Below are 3,202 nucleotides of genomic sequence, written 5' to 3'. Positions count from 1 at the left end.
TGATAGAATGGTATGGGTAGAAGATAAGAAAGGTAGATTTACTGTGAAGAGTGCCTACAGGCTAGCCAGGGAAACTAAGGCAAAGGATGGGAAGACTAGTTGCTCGGACCCGACAAAATCGCACGGTGTTTGGAAAAGGGTGTGGAGGATGAACTTGCCAAATAGACTCAAGCATTTTACTTGGAAGGCCTGTAATGGTATCCTGGCCACTAAAGAATCCCTGTTTTGAAGAAAGATCACAACCGACGATAGGTGCGAAACTTGTGGGAGTCACGTCGAAACTACCCTGCACATGCTCTGTTTTTGTAACTGTAGTACAGAGGTCTGGAATTCCTGCAAGCTCTCTCTGCCATTCAACATCCAAGAGTCGTGGAGCTTCTTGGATACCTTCAGTAGGCTGCGGAATTACTGGGATACTCAGCAAGAGAAATTGGAGAGTTGGGTTACGATTTGTTGGGGCATTTGGAAGAGCCGAAACGAGGTTCGGCATGGAGGAGCGAAGCGCCCAGGGCCGGTTATCGTGAGAAATGCTCTGCGATTGTTGGATGATTTCCATGCTGCCAATGAGCTGCCATGCTAGCCGAGATCGAACACCCAAGACACAACCATCTAGATGTCTCCTCCGCCGGGTTACTTTAAAGTAAATGTTGACGAGGCGTTATTTGCAAAATCTAAACAATCCGGCGTGGGGGTGATCATGCGCGACGGGGAGGGTAATGTGGTAGCGGCCATGTGCAGGAAGCTGGACTTGCCTCTCGGTGTGCTAGAGAAGGAAGCAAAGGCCCTAGAGATTGGGGTGGTTTTTGCAAAGGAGGTGGGGCTTAGGGATGTGGTGTTTCAAGCTGACTCGCAGGTGTTAATTAACGCTGTTCATGGCACGGGTGAGGCAGCGTCGTCGGTGCTGAACATTATTCAAGGAGTGCTTCGGAAAGCTCAAGGTTTCAGGACTTTTGATTTCCTACATACTAAAAGGCAGGGGAATGCCCCTGCCCATTTGTTAGCTCAACAGGCTCAGAAGGTTGAGAGCCTGGCAGTTTGGCTAGAGGAGTGTCCCAGTCAAGTGGCACATGGGTGTGCAAAAGATGTATCTTTATTTCAAAGTTCAATTTAAGAAGTATGAGTATTTCCAATCAAAAAAAAAAGAAAAGAAATACAGCTATGCAAACCTACAAATCCACAACGCACACGCCAAAAAAAAAGTTTTAAAATTGGTGCAAACAAAAAAAACATAAAATTATACTCACAACTTCACCTTTTAACTTTATGAAATGTATCTCTGTTGGATAATCTTAAAATCACTTAGTAAAAAAGAATAAAAAAATTTACATGACATTGGTCCGAACTACAATCTAAAAAGGGAAAAATTTTGGTACTAGATGCGATCTATGAAAAGAAAGAATGCAATGCTTCATTTACTAGTTACACTAGAAAGAAAGCAAACTTACAATGCTTCATTTACTAGTTACAATCTAGAAAGAAAGCAAACTTATATTAACATGGAATCCGTTTATAAACCCAAGATTTAAGTTCAAAAACTAGGTTATAGAATGGATCTAGGCCTTTAAAACCAAACCATGTTAAACAGAGAGGAAGTGTATTTAGACTTTAGAGATCTGAAAAGTGAAGAGTTAAACTTGAAGTGGGTACTAGGAAGACGTGATACAGAAAAAAAAAATTTAATAAAATTTTGGAAGGCATGGGAAACATAAAAATGACTGGCAGTGGCTGACTTTTTTTAAAGTTCCAATGGCAATGGCTGGCTTTTTGAGTTTTGGGGTTTCTAAATTCTCAAGTTTCTAATTTTTTTAATCATTTTTTACTTCCCAACGTGACCATCATTACCATTTCTTATTTAATGTTTTCTTGTCTTGTCTCATGGTCTTTTCTTTCCCTTTATTTATTTATTTATAATTATATATATAACTTATAAGTTGATTGAGTTGGGTATAAATTAATTAGTTACTTTGCTAAATATAAACTAGCTAGTTACTATTATCATTTATAAAGATGCACAACATATTACATGGACTTTCACTAAAAATTAAATTTTATAAACATTCAAATAATTAATATATATATATATATATATTATTAGATTCAATCCACTACTCCACGGCTAACTTTTATATTCAATTATTCTTTCAATTATTAGTAGTTAATGAATTATAGAGCATTATAGTTTACAGAGCATTTTAGCATACATGTGCATTCATAAATTATTAATTAGTTTTAGTATAAAAAATTATTATTTATTTATATAATTTAAAAAATTATTAATTAAATTATTTATGACGTCATCGATTCGACCATCTGTTAGACCCCCGGTCCGACCAGAAAACCGATAACCAGTCTCTTTTTCGATTCTTTCACTATACCGGTTTTTAAAACCATGTATATATCAGAAGATTCAGAACTAAACAAAAAGAATTCAAAATTCAAAACCCACCTACCCCCACTCACCCTATCAATACCTTGTCTCCACGTAGCTTCTTCTTTAGACTTCTTCTTTCTTTTATTTGTTTTTCTCCCTTATCACCACTTCTTCAGACTTCTTCTTTCTTTTCTTTTTTTTTCTTTCTTTTTCTCCCTTATCTCCACTTCTTCAGACTTCTTTCTTTCTTTCTCTTCTTTTCTGTTTCTTTTTTTTCCTTCTTTCACTACACACCTGGATTTATTCTTTTCTCTTTCTCTCTTATTTGATTTTATTTCTCCTATTTTATTTGTGGTGGTGTTAATGTTAGTGGGTTTTGGATTTGAAGATGGTGTTGCAACTAGTTAATTTTGTTCAAATTTGTAAATGGTGCTACTATTATGGGATTTGTGATTGAAGAAAGAATGCTATTGTGTTTGATGCCATTGGTTGTATAGTCGCAAGTAAGTATTTTTTAAAAAAAAATTTAATGATTGTTTTGGTCTATTCCTTTTTTGATTATAGTTTTGGTCTATTCCTTGTCTGCTGTCAACTTTGCTTTGTGAGTCTCTGAGATTTTTGATTAATTTTTGTGAATTCTTTGGCTTTTTATTATTGATAGGTTTAGAGACCTCATGTGTTGTGATAATATCTTTGTTAATAGAACCAAGAAAGTAGCGAAAAATTCAAAATCTATTTGATGATTTCTTTTTGCAGGATGGTCTATGGCGGTTGAATGTGTTCGTTGGAATTGCTATTTATTTATTTTTTTTTTTAATTTTTGGATGTGAG

The 3,202-nt window shown here is 35.7% G+C and overlaps 1 protein-coding gene across 1 annotated transcript; it reads left to right on the top strand.

Annotated features, from left to right (window-relative positions):
• The first annotated feature begins 613 nt into the window (after positions 1-613).
• On the top strand, positions 614-1,111 carry LOC115990271. Its single transcript, XM_031114119.1, has one exon. It carries the CDS (start codon positions 614-616, stop codon positions 1,109-1,111), a length of 498 nt encoding a protein of 165 aa, XP_030969979.1.
• Positions 1,112-3,202: the final 2,091 nt, after the last annotated feature.

This window comes from Quercus lobata, chromosome 5 (assembly GCF_001633185.2).
Source record: "Quercus lobata isolate SW786 chromosome 5, ValleyOak3.0 Primary Assembly, whole genome shotgun sequence".
Lineage (NCBI taxonomy): Eukaryota > Viridiplantae > Streptophyta > Magnoliopsida > Fagales > Fagaceae > Quercus > Quercus lobata.
This window is presented reverse-complemented; position numbering and strand designations above follow the sequence as displayed.

What these genes read in the sequence shown, in the direction of transcription:
- LOC115990271 (XM_031114119.1), top strand. Translation starts at nt 614, where the DNA reads ATGTCTCCTCCGCCGGGTTACTTTAAAGTAAATGTTGACGAGGCGTTA.